The sequence below is a fragment of the Falco rusticolus genome, chromosome 8 (genome assembly GCF_015220075.1).
Source record: "Falco rusticolus isolate bFalRus1 chromosome 8, bFalRus1.pri, whole genome shotgun sequence".
NCBI lineage: Eukaryota > Metazoa > Chordata > Aves > Falconiformes > Falconidae > Falco > Falco rusticolus.
The window spans coordinates 7038437-7058516 of record NC_051194.1 but is presented as its reverse complement, the minus strand read 5'-3'; the positions used below and the strand labels follow the sequence as shown (position 1 = coordinate 7058516).

General features: G+C 47.9%; 1 protein-coding gene across 1 annotated transcript in view; it reads left to right on the top strand.

The window, feature by feature from the left end:
- FAT2 (FAT atypical cadherin 2) overlaps nucleotides 1-20080 on the top strand; it is a 59448-nt gene that overhangs the window by 4686 nt on the left and 34682 nt on the right. Inside the window, exons 2-5 of the mRNA XM_037397910.1 lie at nucleotides 7751-11036; nucleotides 11491-11805; nucleotides 18658-18719; nucleotides 19565-19876. Coding sequence (XP_037253807.1) covers nucleotides 7772-11036; nucleotides 11491-11805; nucleotides 18658-18719; nucleotides 19565-19876 — 3954 coding nt within the window. The 5' untranslated portion in view covers nucleotides 7751-7771. The remainder of the gene's footprint in view (nucleotides 1-7750; nucleotides 11037-11490; nucleotides 11806-18657; nucleotides 18720-19564; nucleotides 19877-20080) is intronic.

The window sequence follows — 20080 nt, the reverse complement described above, 5'->3', positions numbered from 1 at the left end:
TGGCCCTTGGCACTAACAGCCTCCATGGAAGCTGAATCGCAGAGAGAGAGGCTCATGGTACCAGTAGCCCCAGAGCTGGGGCACGCTCATGTGAGTACCTGGCATGCTGCAGCTGGTTCTTTTGACCAAACTGTTTGGGCTGCTGCACCACAGCTCCCAGCTCCTGGGCCCCTCACACCCTGCCTGGTGAGCAGCTCCCACTGAGCCCCCTTCCCACAGGCACTGCCCATCTCCAGCCCCCAGGCAGGGCTGTTTCTTTCCACAGGCAACAGGTTCCCCACTCCCAACAGAGCCACCAGTGGGATCTACTGTTTCCTCCCCGTCTCCTGGCTGCCATCCTTGGCCAAAGAGACACTCACCACCCTCCAGCACCTCCCTGGTTATCTCTGCAATGGCAGCTTCTGGACCATAGGCAGGATTTATCCCCTTGCTGCTTGCCTTGGGGAAGGCAAGAAGTGATCAGTGAGGAGGGAAAAGTGGCTGATCTTTTCAGGGAAGACCAGAGGAAAAGGATTAGGAGCAACATATAAGGATGCTTCCCCCTGCCCTTGGCACAAGCAGGTCAACCTCCCTGATGTCTTTCTCTGGGACAGCAGCCAGGCAGTTGGCACTGCAAGGTTCCCTCACCCCCAGACCTCCTCCAACAACCCCAAACCCCCCTCTAGGGCTCCACAGCTCTGGAGCTGCATGACTAACTCTTGCTCTAGAACGATGTTGCAATGCCAAGACAGATAAAGATCACTGACCCTCATAACTCTACGAGGAGTTCAAGCCTGTTCAAGTTCCCTTGTGCCTAACAGACAAGCTCCTGGAGGCTTACAACGACAGAGAAACCTCAGCTATGTGACATATCTAAGCCAGGCTGAGGTGTTGGCAGCAGTACAAAACCAGGCTCTCGCTGGGTTCCTCACAGAACATTGGACAGAAATTCACATTGCAGGTGGAAAGGTGACAAGAGAAAACCTTCAGCTTCACGTACAAGGTGATTGATGCTTTGCTCATGGACAGAGGATGGCTTGGAGGCAAAGACACGTACTGCCCGCTTGCTCCAGTCGTGGAGCAAACCAGGGCAGCAGGTAAAGCAGCAAGGCACAGCCAAAGCCATGAGGATGGGGCAATGGGCAAGAGGTCCTAGAGGAAAGGAGGTGAGCGGCTGGCTGGAGGAGGCCACAGTAAGAAGTCATGGAGGAAGGTGCCTTTAGAGCCAGTCTGGATCTGAGCGTCCAATTTCTGATCAACTAGCACAGTGACAAAGATGGCAAAAGCACTCAACTGTGTGGGAGAAGTAGCTGCACATCCACATAACTCAACACTTCCCAGCCGCCCTTCCCATGCGGATGACCATCCCTCTCTTTCCTCTCCTGCTCAACTAATCCCCATCTCGCACATCTGCCTTCACCACTGCAGGGACAGTGTCCCACCACACTCCTGCTGTCAGCCCTGAACAGTGGTCCTAGCAGGACCCCTCACAGGTCCGCTGGCTGCAGCGGGCTAGACCCAGGGAAGGCAGCGCTGTCTCAGAATTAAGCATTTTTTTTTACCAACCCCTGCAACAATGCAGCCTGACTAGAGAAAAAGGGTGTCCCAGCACCATGCCAGGCCTACCAGCCTGGGGCCTAGATTGCCCCACGCAAGTCAATGACTCACAGGCTTCCCCCAAAGCCCTTCAAGAGAGTCTTCTGTTCCTCCAACACCCCTCAGAGGCTGCCTGTTCAAGCTCCCCTGTGTTAAAGTGCCTGCTGGCTCAACCGGCAGATGATGGGAGGCTCATCTCTGTGGTGCTCATAGAACTGCATCCATTCTGCTCAGGGACACAGGTGTGACCCCCTGCCACGCAGAGCAAGAGTCACTGCTTCGCTCACCAGCATGACGCTCATCAGTCCTGTGGTTTTCCATGGCTCTGCAGCAGAGCAGCCCGTGGTACAGCCCACCCCATCAGCACACAGCCACTTTACCACCAGGAACGGAGCTGAACCATGGAATTGTTACAGTGCAGCATCCAGGCACTGCCCACAGGCCACCTGCCATGTGACAGGAGCAGCATGTCACAGGTCACTCCAAGCAAAGGCAGAACTCAGTTGTAAAAGTCACACACACCAGGTTTTAAATGATCAGCCGCCTTGCTCCAGGCTGTCTAGCAATCTGGAAACAATTTCCAAAGGTCTATCCAAGCCATTCGGAGACTGGAAAGTTGAGATGGGGAAGGAACAGCCCAACTTCACCCTGGTGGAATCTGCAAGTCCAGCAAAAAGCTGTACCCACACTAACACAGCCCCCAAGCAGGCTGGTGCAAAACACAGCTCTGCAAACATTAGCCCTAAGAAAACCATCTACAGGCACTGGAAAACCCCAAGATACATTATTGAAGGAAACACCAGGGGCTCTTTTCATTAGTTTTCTGGCTTTGTGTAGTAGCTCCAGGTTGTATTTCTTCTGCTTCACTACAACACCAAGCAGAGACTGCACAACCAAATGCAGAAGCAGGATCTTCAAGGACAGCACCAGCCAGGATTCAGCATCCCATTCGGAGGAGCTCCGATGAGATCATGGGAACAGCTCTGTGCCATGGCTTGGGAAGGGACAGGATTGTTTGTTTTCTTGGACTCTGAGAAACAGTTCAAAAAACACCCATCTCCCCACTGAACTTAAACCCCCCAAGCCCAGCTTCGTAAATGACCAGCAGGGAACTCACCAAAACTGAGCAAGGCGCTGAATGGAAAAGGACCCAATTCCTACCAGCATTGCTGTGACAGAGGGGAGAGCAAGCATTAATCGAGCAGCCCAGCCCCTCCACAGGCTGCACACGGGTTATCTCACAGACACGGCTCAACACCTGTACAAGAAGTATACTTTTTCTTCAGTGACTTTCCAACATTACCACCCCAGGGACTGCTTTTTGGTTGATCCCATTTGGCAGGCGGCTGCCAGGATACTGCCCCAGCTGTAGCTAAAGCCTTTCTGCTTGGCTGCCAGCCGAGCCAGGAGAAGACCCAATGCCTATTTGCTTTCCCAAAGCCTCGTACCCACCATCTTACGTGATTTACTTCCTTTGCTCTCCATCTCTGTTCCCCAATGACCATAGAAATTCAGACCCACCATTAAACTGCCCCATCATTGCGTATGCAAACAACCAAGCACATCTCCCTTCTGACCCCCAAGCTCCTAGGGTTGTAGACTTCAACAAAGACATTGGTGTGATTAGGGACAGTTTTGATCAGTACCTATCCTGTGTGGGGAGGCTGTTTCTTGTGGAGAAGAGAAAGAAAAAGAAAAAATAAAAAGGAAAACGAGTGGAAAGGGGAGGCAGAGGGAAGAGAGCAAAAGAGAAAGAAAGTAAGAAAGAGAGTTTGGGATGAATGCTGGCAAAAGAAGGGAAGCATTGTCCTTATTCTCCCATGAAAATGATGGTTTTTCTCTAATCTTCTGATCTCAAAACTTTGGGCCAAGCTCCCCCCCAGCTACCAAAGGGAATGCTGCTCTTAGTGCACTCGGCACTTGCTTTGTTTTGTGTTTTGGGTTTTTATTGCTTTCAAATGCTCCTCTTGAGGGGAACGGAAAGGTGGGGCTGGGGCCACACCTGCTTCCTGGCAGACTGCAGCACTTTTCTGCTATATGGCAAACAAACACAGCAGCCCGCACATCGCAGGAGACCCCTGGGAAGACCCCCACAGAGGACACCACCCCCACCACCCCCCAGGCCATGCCCCAGCCGCTTGCCTCAGCCAGCCGGAGTAGCCGTGCCCTGCACCGATTCCCCCAAAACACCCACATCCACGGCCTCCACACGCACACACTTTGAACCTCAGTGCCGTGATTGTTCCTTCATTTCAAACCAACAGATTTGGGCATGCCTTTGACAGAGGATCACAATTTGGATGTTAAATTTAGACGCGCGCTTAGACTCTGATTAGAGATACACCGAGTGTTTACTCGCTCTTTGGGGAGTTTGCATCTACAGAGCTAAGGGCAAAGCCCCTCCAGGCTCTCTGATCCTCGCCTGGTGATTAGAAGAGGAGGCTGAATCACCACATAATGATGCCCTGGTATTTCCCTCAGTCGGGAGCGTGCCTTACCTTCTTCACTCCATCCCACTGATGGGCTTTCTCCAACGCATCTGTCTCCCCATGTGCAACCAGCTCCAGGAGGGCATCCGTACCCAGGGGAAGCAGACAGCTTTCAGGAGCAGAAATAACTGATCCCATGAGATGAGGGACAAGAGGCAGGTGAGGGTGTTTAAGTGTTCAATGTTTGCAGCCGATCTGGCAGCCCTGCAGTGGGCAAGGCTGTTGTCACAGGTGCCGTGGATCATGTGCTAATTACTGGCAGCACAAAGACATGGGGTAGCACAGCTCAGAAAAACAGGAAAAATGTTACTTCTAATCTACAGGACGTATCTGTTGCAAGTGCAGTTGATTTCACCCAGTTTCAACATGGAGGTCCTTAAATTCCATTGCAAGGGTCTTTGAACTTGGCAGTGCTGGCTCTCCTTAGCAGCCACCAATATCTGGCGTCTGAAGGGATAGTAAATCGATTTTATGCACAGATTTCCCACCCCCAGTACAAGTCATAGAAATCCACCTCATTTCTGCTCGTCCCTTACTGTCACCATCCAGGGGTGGTTCTTGCTGGGCTTCCCCTGGAGCTGAGCCAAGGCAGTAATTATCCAGATTTGCCCTCTATTCAAAGCACTGTGCCCCATTCTTCTGCTGAGCTTCACCACAGCGTTTGGAAATGCCCCACTCCCACTTCTGGATGGTTTTGCACTGTGAATGTGATGTAAATGACCCCAGAAGCAGGAGACAGAGGCAGGGGCTGCACAGTTACCTCCTGGGAGATCTATCACTATTCAAATTACATTAAAACCATGCTGGAGAAAGAGAAACGAGAAGTCCAGTGCACCATTGTTTCCCAGTGCAACCTGCTAAAGAAGAAACTCCAGGCTACAAGTAGTAGGTGGTGGTTTCCAGTCCCAAGGTGGGAAGTTGCAAGCTTTTCTGAGAGCCCCAGGACACCCAGCTGGAATAGGCCAACTCTTAAAGAACATCAGTATCACCAACCCTCTCTGTCTTATTCTTTTACCAAAGGATAAAATAAGAGAGGACAAACATGGCCTTGTGTGGAACAATCAGTGATAGGATTTTGCAGCAATATTGGCATAGAAATTGTCCAAGCAGATGCACGTGCAGTATTAAAGGTGATGCAACAGCACATCTCAGAGCACAGGCAGTTGCTGTCAGGGGACATGACAGGCACTCTGTGCTAATGTTGGGGCTTTGGGTGTGGGTGCTGCCATAAAGAGAAACTGTTAGACTTCAAAAGCTGATAGTGATGCCTCCTAGAAAAATCTCACTAAGTTCTAGCTGTGCCTTTCAGATCATCTCCAGAGGAAATGAAGCTTCTGCCTCATTCCCCATGTGTGTCTCCATCCCTCATAATAACTGCTGAAGCCATTGATTGCTTTCAGCCCAGCTTGTAATTGAGAGCAACACTCTCCGAAATATGAGGTCATGACAGGTTTTGCAAAATAATTAGCTGGACAGAGGAGTAAAACCCTGCGAATGCCCCCACAGAGATAAAAAACCAGCAATATAGGTGAAGCCCTTCTTAGACGTCAGGAAATCTACAGGCAAGACTGAGGTTAAGTACATTCCAGGAGAGATTCAGAAGAAAGTTTGCATCTTGTTAAATGCCAGAAAACCCACTCCTTGCTCAAGGTTATCCTCCCATATTGAATAGCTGGTGCCCAAGAAGGCATGTGCTCTAGCTCCAGCTTTTCTTGTGGTTGTGGAGTTCATAACGTCTCTGCCTTGTGGGTTCTCTGATGTCTTATAAGAGATGAGTTCACATTGCCATTTCAGTACAATTCAATTAAAAAGTCAATTAGCCCAGATACAAAGTGATCGCGTTCATTAATTCTGCTGTTCATGGAACAGCATTGGGTTTTGTTGCTGTTTTATTCTGCTGTCTTGTTCTACTCTGAATTGTATGTGACTTTTCCTGCTCCACAGTCCTAGCAGACACACGCGCACGCAGCGTGCATACACCTTCTTTCCAGGTTCAGCAGTTGAAAATGTTGGAAGGGAGCAGCTCTAGGCAAGTCCCTACATGCTGCAAAACTCTTAAGTGCTGTTAAGTAACAAGCCAAGCTTTTAAGAACATGGTTTTCAACTTCTCAGAAGGAAACGCATACCTGTCTGGATCACCTAGTCCTGTCCTCCAAGATTTTCTTTCATTTGCTGTGCATTTGGGACTGTGTTGTATTTCCTAGAAGTCAAATGATGTCTTAAAAAAATGAGTCTGAATTTTGTCAAATCCAAATTGTGTTGACTTCTCTACAAATTCTGGTAGTTTCACTTCAGCTTCAGACCATTTGTTTCAAAAAGGAATGGCCACAGCAGGGAGGCTGCTGGATGGTTGGCATCTATTTATGAAGGAAAAAAGGCTTTCAAGGAAGTACGAAATTTACAGCTTTGTATTTATCAGTAGTTAGGTATCTGAGTGAGAGAGCATGACACATATTGTTAGACTCTGATAATTTGTTCCTAACATTCGACTTGACTTATAAATTGAACTGGTTCTGGCTTTTAAAGAGATGAGTCTTGAAAAAGTGTCTGGAAAAACAAGTCTTCCCTGTTTAAATTAGGAAGGTGCCAAATGACTGGCAGGTACTTGATACATAATTTAAATATAAAAGAGGAAGAAACAGTTCTAGATAAAGATCTCCTGGGATATCTAGGGGAAATATATGCACCTATATTTAGCTTATCCCTGGTTTCAACCCCTAAATGCACACACAGCAGCATGCACTTCGCTTTTGAAAAGAACAAGCCTTGATCCTTTAACAAGCTCCACAAAGCTTGCTAATATAGTTCCATCCTTGTTAATCACGTATTTGCTCCCAAGTTCCTTCTTTGATACACCTTGCTCACAGAGATAAATCACGGAGCCGCAGATGTTCAGGAGTTGTTAGAGAAGGAAGTTGATGGCAGGTGGTCATGGACGGCAGATCCTCTGCAGGAATCCTGACCCTGGGGCTTTGCCGTGAGAGAGGAGGAACCAGAGAGATTCCTCAGCAGCTGAGGGTGACATGGTCAAAGTGTCTTGCTAGAAATCTGCTCTTTCAAGCCATGGAGAGGAAGCACCCAGGGTCAGACCCACAAATCAGAAGAACTTTGCAGTAACTGAGCTACAAATTGACTAGGACCTAAGTTGTTGGGCATCTCTGCTGGGGAAGGAAAACAGATTGCTGTAGCAGAGGGAAAGGAGAGAGAAGACAAGCCATGGGGAGAGAGATCAAATCACGGTTTGTATATTGGTTTTTGAAAACACTTTGCAAGAACTTGTGTGGAGAGAGAAGTTGGGATGGAAAGGGGAGGATGGAGAAACAGAAGTGAGATTTGGATTGGGCGTGGAGAGTTAAAAAATGCTGTTTGACCAGGGAGAAGGCAGAATGAAGGAGGGGAAAGATCGCCGGCAGAATAGGAAGTCAGCCTGATCTTGCATGGCTCTTCACATTTTTGCCCTCTACTATGGCAAAAACAGAAGGAAAATGAATGGATCTGAACGAGCATGGGAATGTGGGAGAACAGGTGTCTCACTGGGACAGAGGGAAGAAGAGCTGAGCCAACAACTGCATCACCAAGGGCCAGGGTAGAGAGAGCAAGGAGGTGGGGCTGAGCCCATGGGGACTTTGTCTCTAACACAGTGGTCTTAATAAAAATAACCAATGTTCTTCCTTTGGCACCTGCAGGACCCAAGGAGACACCACACCATGGAAGTCACTATCAGGAGGCACTTCCTGAGTTTTGCTGTTTTCCTGATGCACTGTGTGGTCCGCAAGGCGAGCTGTGAGAAAGGCAACACTTCCCCTCTGCACTTCACCCACTTCTTCTACAATGCCACCATCTACGAGAATTCAGCCCCCAAGACCTATGTGGAGAGCTACGTCAAAATGGGTATTTACAAGACAGACCCTGAGTGGGACATCAGATACAGAATAGTTTCTGGAGACACCACCGGTCTCTTTAAAACAGAGGAGCACGTGATTGGGGATTTCTGCTTCCTGAGAATAAGAACCAGGAGCAGCAACACAGCTCTTTTAAACCGGGAGGTCAAAGACAGTTATATGTTAATAATCAAGGCCACAGAGAGCACCTTTGCCTATGAAGCCTGGGCCAAAGTCTTGATCCACATTCTGGACAGAAATGACTTGAAACCTCTCTTTTCACCCCCCTCCTACAAAGTGTCCATCAGAGAAGACACTCCTCTGAAAACAGTTGTCAGCATCCTCAGCGCCACTGACGCTGATGCTGGCCAGAACGCCGAGTTCTATTACGCCCTCAACACCAAGTCCGACCTATTCACCGTCCACCCCACCACAGGAGCTGTTATGACCACACGCAGGCTGAACAGCACCCATCGAGGCAGGCACCACCTGCAGGTGTTGGCTGTGGACAGAATGAGAAAGATCACAGAGGGAAATGGCTTTGGGAACTTGGCTAGTCTCATGATCCAAGTGGAGCCATCTGCCAGGAAACCTCCCTCTATCTCCTCGGTGAAGGTGACGCCACCTGACTCAGCCGAAGACTTTCTCTATGCAACTCTGTCTGTAGAAAGTGGTGACTCAGAAACAGGGATAGACTCAGTTGACTTTGTGGATGGAGATCCAGGAAGACATTTCAAAGCCATCAAATCCTACTTTGGGAGCACTGAGTTCCTGATTGTGTCAACCAAAGAGATCAACTGGCTACTTTACCCATTTGGTTTCAACCTCAGTCTGCAAGCCAAGGACAAGAGCAAGCCACCACTGTTCTCTCCTATTAGAGTTATCCATATACCTCCCTCCAAGTATGTCTCTGCCCGGTTTGAGCAAGAAGTGTACCGGGTCCAGCTCAGTGAATTTTCCCCAGCTGGAAGCCAGGTTGTTATGGTGAAGATCACACCAGTCTTCCCAAATCTGAAATATATTTTGAGACCTACTCCTGACAGCACAAGCTTTAAAATCAATCCTCACACTGGACTGATAACTACAGTCAAAGCAATGGACTTCCACGAGCAGTCTCATTTTGAACTTGAAGTTACAACTGTAAATGGTCACACATCCACAACTGTTGTCATTGACATCACTGACTGCAACAATCATGCTCCGACTTTTAGTCAGTCTTCATACCGTGGGGCCTTTGATGAAAATGTTCCTCCTGGTACCAGTGTCTTAACAGTAAGGGCTACAGATGAAGATGAAGGAGACAATGGCTTTGTCACCTACTCCATAGCCAACCAGAAACCAGTTCCCTTTGTCATTGACCCCTATTCTGGCATCATTTCCACCTCCAAGTCAATGGACTATGAGTTGATGCAGAGATGGTATCATCTGCGAGTGTGGGCATCAGATTGGGGCTCACCCTTCCGCCATGAAACAGAGGTGTACGTCTCCCTCATGCTGAGCAATGTCAATGACAATGCTCCTGTGTTTGAGAAGGCGAGCTGCAGTGGCACCATCCCACGGGATTTTCCTGTTGGGAACCCTGTGGCCACAGTCTCTGCAATTGACAGTGATGAGCTGCAGCACATCAAATATGAAATCAAGTCTGGCAATGAGTTACAACATTTTGAACTGAATCCCATCTCCGGAGTAATATCCCTTAGAATACCTCTGCAAGATCTTCCTTCTGAACAGCCTCTTTTCTACTCTTTGAAAATAACTGCAACAGATGGGGAGAACTACGCTTTGCCAACATCTGTAAATATCACTGTGGTCAGCCAAGGTGTCCCCATCAAAATGCAGTGTGAGGAAACAGGAGTCTTGAAACAACTGACAGAAACCATCATACACTCCATTGAGTCTCAGTCTCAAGGCCACGGGCAGGATGATGAAACATCTCTGAACTTGCATCTTATAAACCATAACGCTCCAAAGTTTGATGATGGCTTTCCACGATCTATTGATATCATAGAGACTGTTCCCATCAACTCAACTATTGCTGACCTTTCAGCTATTGATCCCGATACTGGTTTTAATGGAAAATTGGTCTATGTGATCTCAGATGGAAATGATGACAGTTGCTTTACCATCGACCTGGAACTAGGTCTCCTTCAAGTCCTTTCTCCTCTAGATCATGAACGAACCAGCTTCTACATTCTTAACATTACTGTGTACGACCTTGGCACACCACAAAAATCATCTTGGAAACTCTTGGCTGTGAATGTGTTGGATACCAATGATAACACTCCTAAATTCCCACAAGGTGCCTACTGGGTGGCAATACCAGAACATGTAGCAACAGGGACAACAATAGCTCAACTGAAAGCAGAAGATGCTGATACAGATGACAACGGGAGAGTAAAATATTCTCTCCTAACCCCCACTGATAAGTTTGCCATTAACAGTGTCACTGGAGAAGTGACAGTTACAGGTGCCCTGGATAGAGAATTGTGGCCTTGCTATGTGCTAAAAATAGAAGCTAGGGACCAGCCCAAAACCGGCTACCAGCTGTTCTCTGTTACAGATCTCATTGTGACTCTGGAAGATGTAAATGACAACACTCCACAATGCCTCCCAGCCCTCAACAGTGTGAAGGTGCCGGAGGACCTGCCTGTGGGAACCATTCTCCTGTTTCTGGAGGCTTTTGACCCAGATGCTGGCTCTGGGGGTGAGGTGAGGTACAACCTCATTAATGATGAGGAGATGATGTTTCATGTGGATAAGCTGACCGGGGCACTCCGGTTGGAGAAGGAGCTGGACTATGAGAAGAAGGACTCTTACAATCTAACTGTGCAGGTCAGTGACGGTGGGAAGCCCTTCTCTCGCTCTTCCCTCTGTCACCTGGAAGTGAACATCGTTGATGTCAATGAGAACTTGCACCCACCACGCTTTGCCTCCTTTGTCTTCAAAGGCTGGGTGCAGGAGAACAGTCCTGAGGGCACATCAGTGATGATGGTCACAGCAAAAGACATTGATAAGGGGAAAGATGGCGAGGTTCAATATTTCCTCCGAGAGGGCACTGGCCTGTCTGTCTTCCTCATTGAAAAGGACACAGGTAATGGCAGCTTAGTTTAATGGTGTACCTTAAAGGCTTAAACTACGTGCTGTGTTTGGCCTGACTCTTTGACCCAATAGAACATTTCTGTATTCTCTCTCTTTACACAGTTCCATGCATTCAGACCTTGCTTGCTTGTGCAGGGATGTACAATGTGCATCCCTGCATTTGGGGAGGAGCAAGCAGGGTTTGTCTCCTTAAAATAATGACAAATCAATATCTGTCCTCCCCCAAAATACCAAGGTCTTCTCTTTCACTTGTGTGCCAGATTACCCTCAGCACAAGCAAGCCCTCACCTTCCACACAATCTCACAGCCATACAAGGTTGGTGCAAGAACTTCTGTCTGCAGCAAAGGCCAGGAAGCAGACTAGAGACACAGACTGGTCTGGCACTAAGGCCAAAGTGGTCTGAGTTCCTTAAATCCCTCACAAGCACTTTCTGTCATTCTTCTAGGCACCATCCGGACTACAGGACCACTCGACCGAGAAGGAACGTCTCACTACTGGCTGACAGTGCTGGCCCTTGACCTGGGAACAATTCCTCTGTCTTCTGTGACTGAAATTTATATTGAAGTCACCGATACCAATGACAACCCGCCTCAGATGTCCAGACCTGTCTTCTATGCCTCTGTGATGGAGAATTCCCCACCGAACACATCTGTCCTTCAGCTTGATGCCTTAGATCCAGACTTTAGCTCAGAGGGAAAACTGACTTTTCATATCCTAACTGGAAATCCTCAAGGACTCTTCACCATCAACCTCATTACAGGTAAGACTGACCTAACTCAGCATCTGTTTGTGAGGTTTCCAAGTGCCCAGAGGATGTTGCATATTCAATATAAACAGCCCACACAGCTGCTTTTGTCACACCTTCCTTCTGCAGCAAAAGTCTCAGTCTCCAAATACACCATGTGGGGAGGCTAGGGATGGAAACCCTCAACCTGAGGGCTGCTATTTGCATCCAGATGGCTCTTAGAATGACACAAACGTGCTACTTGCAAAGCCCTGAACAGAGCCAAGCAGTCACTTTTAATCTTCCCCCTTATAAACAACTGCCCTACTGCACAGCCTGAGCCAGGAAACACCCTGCTGGAGGTGACGATCTGCTCCTGAGACAGACCAAGGCAGGATTAATAGAAACGAATCCCACTGCATTTAAAGGCTCCACCCATTCTCTGGCACTATTAGTGTTCTAAGTGTAGTAAGCCTCTTCTGCCATCTTCCTAGACTGTATCTTTCATCTCAGGATTAATTACCAGATCTTTCAGAGCCATCAAAAACCCGCTGATGTTTTGTGTAAACAGCTTCCTCAAACTATCCCAGCAGAGCTGACATTGGGCCAGTCTGGCAAGGCAGGCTGTGCCGAGCCCGAGCCCTTCACGCCACCAGCTCCTGGGAGAAGAGGGAAGGGAGGGCACAGAGCCCGAGTATGGGAGAGGATTAATTGCACGACTTTGATCTCCTGCAGATGATAAAAGCAGTTCACCTACTGCAGCAGGATAGAAGCCTGCTCTCAGATGAGAAAGGAGCTGCATGTATTGGAAAAGGCTGATGTAGCTCCCAATTACATGTTACCTGTGGTGTAATGGTCTCTGGCAGTCCTCTGCAGCTGGCTAGGAGCGGGGATGATTAGAAAGAAATTGTTAGGCTGAAACACTGAAATCCTTCTGGTTGCAAGAGATTCATAGGGTGTCTCTGTGTGGCACCATATAGGCACACCTGCAGATGTCAGCTAGCTGTGACCACTGCTACACCCAGCTGTTTAGCCAGGTTAGGGCACTGCTCTGCATCCAGCTTTCCCACATAGTCCAAACTATGCACAACTCAGACCCACAGACAGCTCACGCAAATGCAGGGCTCCATGGAGAGATGCCTTCAGAGGCCCTGTTTTACAAGACCACTGCCTTTTCCATGGGATGCGGACCAGAAACAGCTGTCAGGACACCAGCCTAGGCCCCGTCAACTGCTTGCACCCATGCACCCTGCAGGAAACTCAGCCTTTTCTGTGCTGCAAGCAGCAGGCAAAACTTCGACCCTAGTGGGAGTGCAGCCCTACAAAGCCAAGCTGCAAGGCTGTCGTCTCTTATGGTAAAATAAGCAACACTGGCAAAATCTGAACGTTTGCTGATGAGACACCCCACCTCTAAGCGAACCCTTTAATCCCATCTTGGACAAAAAAAGCTCTCAGGTATGAGTCATCTCCTATCCATCTCTCTCTACAGTCAGGTAATTTGCATGTGAAGAGTGATAAGTTTGTCAGTCCTGTAAGAAACTCATGAGCTGATCTTATCTCTTGGACAGTTGCTGGAGGTCTCTTTAAACCCTGAGCTTGGAGGTTGTTTAAGGACCTGCTTCCAAGCCTGATGAGGATTCACTTATCCGTTGTTTTGCTTGCATGTTACCCAAAAGAACAAATAATTGCCTGCAAACATTGGCATAAACTGAGCAGTTTATATCTTCATCTTACAATATCTAAAGAGAAATCATTGTGCTACTACTGCCAGAAAGAATATCACAGCTTGTCTAAATTTCGGGGCTGTAGGCAGCTTATTGGAAACCCTGTGATATTTTCATTCTGCAGACAAGGGCATGCTAGTTGCTCCATTAAGTAGAATTAAAATATAATCTTTGGTCTCAGCCTGGTAGTGCAGCATTGGAAGATGAACTGCTGGTCTTTCAGTTCCTGGTTATTCACATCAGTGCAGGGTTGTATCAGAAAAAAAAAAAAAAGCATTATCTCAGTGCAGTGCAAATAAAATGACTTACATTTGAACATGAGAAAAAACACTCCAAGTATCTGAGCACTATAGTGCTATTAGGCCACTGATGTTTATTCTGGATTTTTAGTTAGGACAAGTCCTTTTTTTTTTTTTTTTCAAATGCAATAAATGCATCTCTTCTTTCACTATGTAGAGGAAATGATCACAAAAAGACCCAGAAAATTTCAGTTCTTGAAATGCCAGAGATCTATATGATCCAGATATTGCTAATATTCTTTTTGTGGTCAATCCCAAATCCTATGACATCAAAAGAGATTGAGTAGGCAGAGCTGCTTAGCTGTAATGAGGCTGAATCTGTGTCACATCATTCAGTGATAAACACTGAAGTTTCAAGAGGAAGGCACAGGGGCTGCTGCTCTTTGCCACATGGTTTAAGCAAAGGACAGGATCACCTGCATGTGTCCGGAGTTCCTCCAGCACCTGCACCAGAAGGGAGGCTCCTATGTGCAGAGAAGACTCTGATCAAGACTTCTCCTCTTCTCCTATGCCACACTGTCATAAAAGGACAAATAAGTCACACTGGCACTGAAATAAGCCAGAGCACGAGAGGACCAGAGATCAGTCTGAGTCTCTCCTAGGCAGGGCACTCCTGACAGGAGCCCCTTGGCAGAGGGCCTGGAGGAGGAAGCTTGTTCTCATCCCATGCACTAATAGGAACTAAGGTCCTGATTTACAACAGGCACATCTACACCCTTGACTTGTCCTCCTGAGGTCTTCCAGGGAGACAGGAACAGCTGTGATAACTGTCCCCCAGCAGGGCTCGGCTCCTCCAGCTCCCCTGAACTACCACAGAAGGGCTCTAAGCATCTTCCAGCTCTCAGTTCCCTAAAAAGGGTGGAGAAAAAGAGGGAAAATAAATGAAAGGCTAATGAGAAGAGGGAATAAAACTGTGCAGTGAGATGAAAGGTTTCTGCCATCGGCAATGGAATCTCTCCAGCCCTGGCAGCTGGTGCAGAGCAGTGTTTGTGGGAGACAGAGAGATAGATACATGGAGAGATGGGCAGATAGTAGTGTTTGGGGTATTCTTTTACTGGAAAATTTTCAGCTTGTTTTGTGCGGGGTTTGCAGTACCTGATGTACAGGGGGTTCCAGTCCAGACAGGACCATGAGGAACTGGGAGGCTGTGGTAGGAAGAGTCAGGACGAAGCCATTCATCCTGCTGAAAGGCTATTTGGAGAATCCTTTTACCTTGGTCCATTCATCTCCCGCTCTTGTCTAGTGCTTGTTCTTCTGGTGTTTCTCCTGCTGTGTTAGTGTCCACAGGCTTCCCCAGGATGGCTGTTGTTCCCTGCATTTCTCTGCATGGAAGGCCATCCAGACACAGCCTGCTCATGGCACCTGAGGGGTGGCTGCACCGCTGCTCCCCGAGCCAGCATGCTGCAGGCTCCAGCTGAGCGTGGAGTAGTGCAAAGCGGGGTCAGGACAATAGGGGAGGAGGGAGGAGGGGAAGAACAGAGAAGAGAAGGTGAAATGGAATCAACAGTGAGGCAACAGAAAGAGGATTTCAGGAGAAAAACCTCTTCCCTTCTCAGGCTCTTGTGAAAGCCCCAGTGCCTGCAAACCTGATTCTGGCTATTTTAACTATCTTAGATTTTCCTCCCTGCAGCGAGGGCAGGGGGCCAGCAACCTCCACCCCAGCCCTGCTCTTGCCAGCAGAAGTTATTATTATTTTTTGCTCCCTGACAACAATGCACTGTTAATTTTGCTGCTCCTGTTCCAACACGACCAGCTTTCCTCTCTCCCCTTTCCAGGCAGCAAGCGGGAGAATTGCAGACAACCCTTTCCCATTGCTGTGTGTAGATAGGCTGCCAGAGCAGAGTCTGTGCCTGCCTGTATGCAAGCAGCACAAGGGATTGTTTCTGGACCTTCAGGTGAATGAAGAGCTTGGCTAATTGGCCAGTTGCAATTAGGACCTTTGACAGTTTTGTTCAGTCTCTGTAGGACTCAGCAGAAACGTTCAGGACCGCACACAAGAACACAGATAAAAGACACCCACTCAATCGCAAGTCCCATGGGATGGGCTGGTTGGTGTTTTCCAGCAAGGTTGGGACTGTACTGATAACTCACACACGTGCACATGCACACGCAAAACACTCTCGTTAAAAACTAAACGTGCACTTCCCAGGCCCTTGTAGGGGGCAGCAGAAAGAACTGAGGAACTATTTCCCCAGGCCACAAAAGCTGACAGCAGTTCCCCTTTAATAACAGTTTCCACTTCCATTTCAGCCCTCTGGCTTCACAGGGTGTATAACCAAGTAGCAACAAATAAAAATACCCATTAACTCCAGCTGGCTTCTCTCGAGCACCACGTCTGATCCCCGTCTCCCTGTCTCAGGGTGCTCAGTCACCGTGTGAACACTGCTGGCAGTTCATGCATCCTGGCAGCCACACAGCACCAAGGCTCCGTACGGGAATTAGAGTGATGAACTGTTAACCACAAGAGCTTTCTGATCTCAAGGCAGAGTGGTAACTGCCTCTGGAGAGGGGAACTGGGAGCCACGACTGGGGACAGAGTAAGGGACAGAGGGAGTTTGCCCGGGGTCAGGAGGAGAGGCCAACCCTTCGACTTGTGGCACAAAGGATATGAAGCTAAACCCAAAAATGCCATCTGGTAAGGCTCCCAGCTGCGGTACGGTACGGGTCTGTGATTAGAGTCGAGTCAGCTCTTAGTCCCCAGGAGATCTGAGCATCTTCGATGGTACAGACCTTCAAGACAGTCATTAAGTTCCAGTTCATCTGCCTTCACTGCAGTCCTTCTTCTCCAGCTCTAGAAAGCTCAGCTATGATCCTGTTTTCTTTCATTTTTATCATTAGGTCATGAAAGAATTTCAGGGTGTGACCAGGCAAATCCAACTAATCACTTCAGAGTGGTTTAAGTTACTTTCCATCAGCTAGCATGCAGTGACCAAGTGCAAACAAGGTATTAGTCTGTTGCAACTGAATTTTGCAAATCCAATAGACTAGAAATATCCCTGGGGTGCAGACCAGTATCGGGTGGCTGTGCTGTCAGTATCTAGCTCTGTGTCCTATGGGCTTGTTAAGCCAAAATTATGAATCATCCTCTGAGGCAGCTAGAGTTTTAGGCTTTGCTCCCCTGTCCTAGCCAACCTATTGGCAGCATGGACAGGAGCATCAGAGGTCTAAGTGAACCACTGCTGCAATTCCTCCTTTAAATCCCCGTTAAGAAAGCATTTCCATGCACATCAAGAGTTTTGCTGCTATTGGAGCCCTACAGTCTCCCACAAGCCTGGGAGAGGGTCAAAAGCTCCTCAGCCAGTGTGCTCTCATGCCACTGCTGAGTCCTCTTCACCTGCCTAGAAATCAAAAGGAAGACGAGAGAAAAGAAAAAAAAATCCATTACATACATGCAAATGGTCTTTCAAATCATCTTGTCATAACACATTAAGGAGTGTTGATTCATGATTGTAAAGGCATCAAATAAATGTTTAGTGCAGCGGCTGGTGCCAAATATGAATAATACTTGCTCCAGAGAGCAAGTGGGAACGGTTAACAATAGTCTGGTTCCAAGCAGCTGCTCCTTACTCCCTCCTTCAGCTGCCCAGTGTTTCCTGCAGCCATTTGAAATTTTCTCCTGCCTATCATGCTCAGGCAGCGATACAGCAAAGTATGATACATCTGAAAACAATACTATTAATTAAAACTTTTTGGCTTTGGACCAGAAATGAGAGTTGAAATGTGTTCATGCAACTCAAATTTACAAGTCTTTCAGGATGCACAAGTACACGTGCCCACACCACTGCAAATGCACACTGCCTCCCATGCAAAGCATTTCCCAGAGTAGCATGAGTCTGTATCTTTGCTTGCAATGATCAGGAAAACTCACCCTGCCTTTCATTTGTGCAAGGGAGCAGGACTTCCCTTCACAAGGAATAAATACCATGATAACAGCGACTGCTACTAGCAAGAGATGTGGAGAACAGACAAAAACACTCACAGGGGTCAGACTTGATGACTGACAGAAAATCTTGCAATATATACACAATTTCTGTAATCTGTAAAGCATTTGTGAAATGGTCTAGAGCTGCTTTTCCCCAAAAGCACTTGATAAGGACTATTATCAAGCCAGATGTGGAAACAGAAGCCTCAGCTCCACCCTTGCCACTCTTGCATTTACTCAGCTTAGTCATTGATGGGCCAAAAAGAGGCAATTCTGATGATTTTGTTTAATTTCTGGTTTATTACAGCCACAATTCCTCCCTCCTGTGTCCAACCTATTCCCTGTGGTTAAACTTACCTGTATTTTTTAGAAATCACTCAAATCTTGTAATTGTTAGAGGATTCATCCTGTCTCTCAGCAAGGCTTAAATAATATACCAACATTATTATCAACTGGGTACCTTATATTTAGCCTGAATGCATTTGTTCTGGCAGTAGAAGAGAGGGTATTTCCCAAGACAGAGGACAAACTTTTGTCAAACACTGTAAATTGTGAAAAGCAAGGTTCAGCACAGGGAAAAAAGCATCAAGACTTTTTAAGAGGCCAAATTTGTGCCAGCGCATGCAGAATGTTTCTTACTTAGAGACATAAGAGAAGTTTTGCTTTCATGGTCCTCCAGCCTTGATAACCTTCATCTGGTAGGTGTCCCCCCTCCTCTGTGGTGCCAGTAGCCAGAGGAGCGAGAGCAGCATCTCTGCACAGGGATTTATACTGCCAGGGGACCGCTTGCCCTCTGCGGGTGTATGCCTTTCTCCTCCCATCACAAAGGGCATCTGAAGCAGTGCAGGTGGGTGGGGGGCTGATGCGGGACACATGGGGATTTGATCAGCCCTGGCTTTCCTCGGACGCTGTCTTGGAGCTCAAGGGGTTTCTTTCTTGGCAGGACTGATTTCTACAACTTTACGGCAGCTGGATCGAGAATACAAGGCTGAACATATCCTAGAGGTGGGTAATGATGATTGTAATTAGCTTTATTTACCTACAAGTGTATTAAGTCCTCAAAGAGCTTTCCTTGCAAGTTGGAGCACAGAGAAAGAATCTCATCCCATCAGCTCCCAGCTGCTGGGAAACTTAATTAAATGGTGTGTGTTGCCCTAAGAAACAGCTGCAGCAGCACTGCAGGGTTTATTATTTCCTTACTGAAGACTGGAGCAAAAGTCCTGTTCTGGAAGCTGTGGGAATGCAGGAAGAGGGCTGGAATTGTCCTCTAGCAGAATGGACAAGAAGTTATGGGGAAAAGAGCAAGCCAGAGAAATCCACCATCATTTATCTCATCGTATCAGATATTGCTTGTAACTTTGTCTTACTGGCCCCCACCCTTAGCTGCTCTGAGCTATGTGTATTCACAGTAGAGGGATCTTCAGGTGTTTAAGCCCATCAGGGTGATCGAGGACAATACATTTCCCTCTGTAATGCAACATGCTGGGAGCGTGCACAGGCACAGCAAAGTGAGGGTGGGTGATAACTTGCCAAGCCATGTCAATACAAACGTTTTCAGTTGTGTGAGCCCTAATGACCAGCCTGACCCACTGCCTGGAGCAACTGCAAGCAGGAGTCCTGCAGACGCATCTCCCTGTGCATGCACAAGCCTTACACCATGCCAGCTACAGCCACTAGATTTTACCCTGCAGAGAGGAGCGATACCTCTAAAAACACCTCCGAGATAGAAATGCAGATGCACACAAAACCCCTAGTTTAGTCATTGCCCATCAGGATGAAGGCTGGCTGCTTATGCCGTGAGTCACGACAAAGAGTTCTGTCACCTACTTACTCCCTTTGCTTTCTGGCAGGTGGCTGTTTCTGACAATGGAGAGCCAGCCCTGAAGTCCACCAGCAGAGTCGTGATACAAGTCCTGGATGCCAACGACAGTCCTCCCAGTTTCCCCCACAAACTCTTCATGGTGCAGCTCCCCGAGCGAGATGCCTCGGAGATGCCACTGCCTGTCTACAGGCTGATTGCTTCGGACCGTGACCAGGGCCAGAACAGCCAGATCACCTACACCATCGAGGAGGAGGAGGAAGGGATATTCACCATCAACCCCACAACCGGCATGGTGTTCTCTAGGAAAGCTTTTCCTGCCTCTGAATACAACATACTCACGGTGAGAGTAGAGGGAAACAGAGAGCGCCAATGGGAAGAGATGGGTCGAGAGGGAAAGAGAGGAAAGGCTGCAGCAACAGAAAAGTTAAAAGAAGAAAAGAGATGGAGAAAATGCAGCAGTGAGAGGACAGCCTGAATGAGACAGGCTTGGGTTACAAGGAAAGAAACTGGGAAGGAATGATGGGAAATGCAGAAAGTAATAAGC